Genomic DNA, 3,204 nt, shown 5'->3' with positions numbered 1-3,204 from the left:
TATTCGTGTTTAAGCGTCACTACTTCCCAGGTTCCCGAGAATGCGCGATAGCGTGCCCTGACATCAAACGAAAATCGTTCTTTGCAGGGGTTAGGGGAACAGCGAATCTTTGCATCTTGAATAGTCTGCGATTGCTCGATGAGAAAGGGGTTCACAGATCAGTGGGAAAACAGCCTGATGGTCTTCAGCAGATGGTACAAGAAGAGAGGGCACTGCTGATCCCAATTGGACTATTCACGCAATACGAAAATGCCTCAGTAGCAAAGCGGCCCGCTACTGCAGGGCTCAGGACGAATTGTGCAACCCCATATAGGGTAGCCCTGATTTTAAGAATGTGTAGGCTGAAAAAATAACAGCGGCTGGAACTGCGGATTAGTAGAGAGAAATACCAAAAAAATGTGTTCCGTGCAACTGATTTATCTTGAGAAAATGTGAGGCTCGTCAGCAGGACGTAAGGGAATCGCACTCCGATAAAGCAGAAGGCACTGTGTTGGCGTCTAATCTAGGAATAATACGATGATACTTCAAGCAGGAGTGTATTTATGGAATCTTTGTGGGCACTGTGTTGGAGCCGTTTTCTCTATTATCGACGGCGGTAGTCACTGCCGACCACCGATCCCCATGAAGCATAGTCTGCTACTCTCGAGTCGAACGGGCTGACGCGCCCCCCCGTGCGAACTGGACAATCTGTCCCCATGTAATTGTAGCGGTCACTCGTTGGACTATATTTTTGTCTAAAAGCAGTCCCTGAGCTGCACAGGTCGCATGGACCCAAGGCACCAAGGTTTGGAACAGAGCTGGAGGCGGGCGATCTTGGTCGGCTGTTTCCGCAGGAGTAAAGGCAGTCACTCTGGAGAGTGCTTGTATCGTAAATTTTTCGTGGTGAAGTGGCTGGAGCCGCGGGCTCCTGGAGAGTGTAGCCGTTTCCACGGCGCTGGTCGGTGTTTCTCCTTGGCGCTGTTACAGGAGATAGAAGTGAACGGCTCCTCGGCTCTCTAGGAGAAGGATTTGGGAAGCTCTCGTCCAACCTCATGCTGGACTCTCGTTGGACAGGGCACGAGACAATTTGTGCTTTGCTTTCGCAGCGAACGTTAACAGTAGCCTGAGGCGGAGAGTGACTTTCAATTTTAGCCTTCGCTCGTCTTGCTTTGGGTCTGGGGAGACGGTCAAGCACTGCCCTGGCAACTGCGAAATCTGACGCAGCTGCACCCAACTGCCATTCGAGAATAGGAAGCAATAAATCATCCTCTTCAACCAGTAACTGGCAAACCATCGCATGCGACTGATGGAGTTTTGCTTGACCGGACAATACATACCGACACCCCTCGGCACAACGGGCTGGCGCGTCAGGTGGAGGCACCACTTCCAATGTTGTCAGATGTTCAAGACTAAGGAGCAAATCTAATAGACAATCCTCATGCTGCTTCTCTAGCTTTTCAAGCTGCACGCGTAGACGGCTCTTTCGTTTTTCTGGGGACATTTCCACAGGAGTGCGGCGCCGTAAAAAGCAGTCAAATCTACTACTCAGACAGGTGCCAAGTTGCTTGGATAAACGGTGGCATATTGCCTCTCGGAACTTAGGCGCAAGGGCTAGCATCGTGTGTACGGACATGTTCAAGTGACGGCAGGCCTCGCACAGCATTTCGGGGCACAACTTGACAGCGGCGTCTGACCCCGCCGGTAAAACCCGCTCGAGTAGTGACAAAGCAGCATCAAGGTGATCGATTTGCTGCATTAGCAGCAGCTTTTCGTCGAGCAGGTCGCCGTCGAGGCTTGCAACCTCATTGCGGATTCTGGCCGCCGTTGCTTCAAGAACACTTTGGGCTCCTGCAACGAGAATGCCACGTGAGTTTGGGTCCCCCTGGATGGTCTCCGTCACGTGAGTTCTGTGACGCCCCATTGTGCAGAAGCTGTGTGTTCACCGAGCACCCTTGAGCTTGGCTCTCCGCAGTGACCGCCTGCGAGGGGCAATGAAGCCCTGCCCACATCCTATGTTACCTTTTTTGATCAATTTTTCGCTCCAATCTCGTTTTCAAATTTTTTGTACTGTTTGCTGCTTTACGCCGGAATAGCTGCGCTGCAGCCAGCATCAGGCCGCACCGCCACAGAGCCCCAAGCGGAAAACCGCTGTTGGCCTGCATTCTTCCGCAGGCAGATATAGCTGGATCGTTCCCTTCAGTGTATTACTGGCTTCGAATTAATTTAGGAACTGCGCTGTAAACTGCACCGAAGGAGATTTACCGGGCAAAGATGCTGACCTCGATGATGTGCGAGGGTACGTGGCCTGTCTCATGGGTCATTTATTCAAGTTTTTCGACTTGTAGCACTTGGATAATTCAGGCTCGAAGGAGTGAAAGACCTCCCACACATTTTTGGAATGGATTTATGTAGGGCTACTGAGGGAACTAGGGATCGAACTGTGGTACCGTTCTCAAGTGTATCGACTTGTTGGTGACCCTCACTCCAGAACTCCAATTCGAGGAAGACGATAGTGCGTCACGACTTGAGTCGCTTGTAAACGCGAATACCACGGAGTACTTTATACACCCATTTTATACAATATTAACAGGCACTTTTCCACCATAATCGGTGATTCCTACCTTTTCCGTTACTAACTGTGCTTTTGTGACAAAATGGGCGCCGGTGGACGCGGCCACTGCCACACGCGTGGTCGCAAGCGACACTGCAAGAAGTACGGTAAGCATATCAGACACTGCTGATCTGTTGAATATGTTTAGGAATGCGATTTTCCCTCGGCAGTGGGCCCTTCAGAGGATTATCCTTTAGAATCTATGTGAAACGCAGAGAAAAGTGCCAGTGATGCCACTGCCTGCATAATAACTACTGTGCTTGTTATGATGTGTAAAAGCCACAAAGATTCAGCAACAATTGATGCTAGGCAGAGCGGTGTATGCTGGATCTCGTCATCTCTGTTGGCTGTACTGTACAGACGGGCACTACTTTCCCTATGAAGATGGGAAGAAACGAAGCCGAGGACAAAAAATAGTACAAATTAGGCAGCGGCAAGAGATATTTGGCCTTGGTACTGCTGCACGACTAGTTATGTGCGACGCCGGCCGTGCACTCCTTCTCGCCACAGCGTATCGCATGAGAGAAGAAGTTATGACGTTTGGAGATTGCCTAGCCAAAGAAAGGATAGCCTTGTTAAAAGGACTTGACCATTTGGAGGCTCCTTTACTGCTG

At 50.4% G+C, this 3,204-nt stretch overlaps 1 protein-coding gene across 1 annotated transcript; it reads right to left on the bottom strand.

Moving 5' to 3' along the window:
* Positions 1–583: 583 nt before the first annotated feature.
* On the bottom strand, positions 584–1,900 carry ETH_00013985 (uncharacterized protein; the record flags this gene model as incomplete). Its single annotated transcript, XM_013378101.1, has 1 exon — positions 584–1,900. One exon carries the CDS (start codon positions 1,898–1,900, stop codon positions 584–586), a length of 1,317 nt encoding a protein of 438 aa, XP_013233555.1.
* Positions 1,901–3,204: the final 1,304 nt, after the last annotated feature.

Source organism: Eimeria tenella, genomic scaffold (assembly GCF_000499545.2).
Source record: "Eimeria tenella Houghton genomic scaffold, Eth_scaff73, whole genome shotgun sequence".
Classification (NCBI taxonomy): Eukaryota; Apicomplexa; class Conoidasida; order Eucoccidiorida; family Eimeriidae; genus Eimeria; species Eimeria tenella.
The sequence above is the reverse complement of the archived record's forward strand: the minus strand, read 5'-3'. Positions and strand labels throughout refer to the sequence as shown.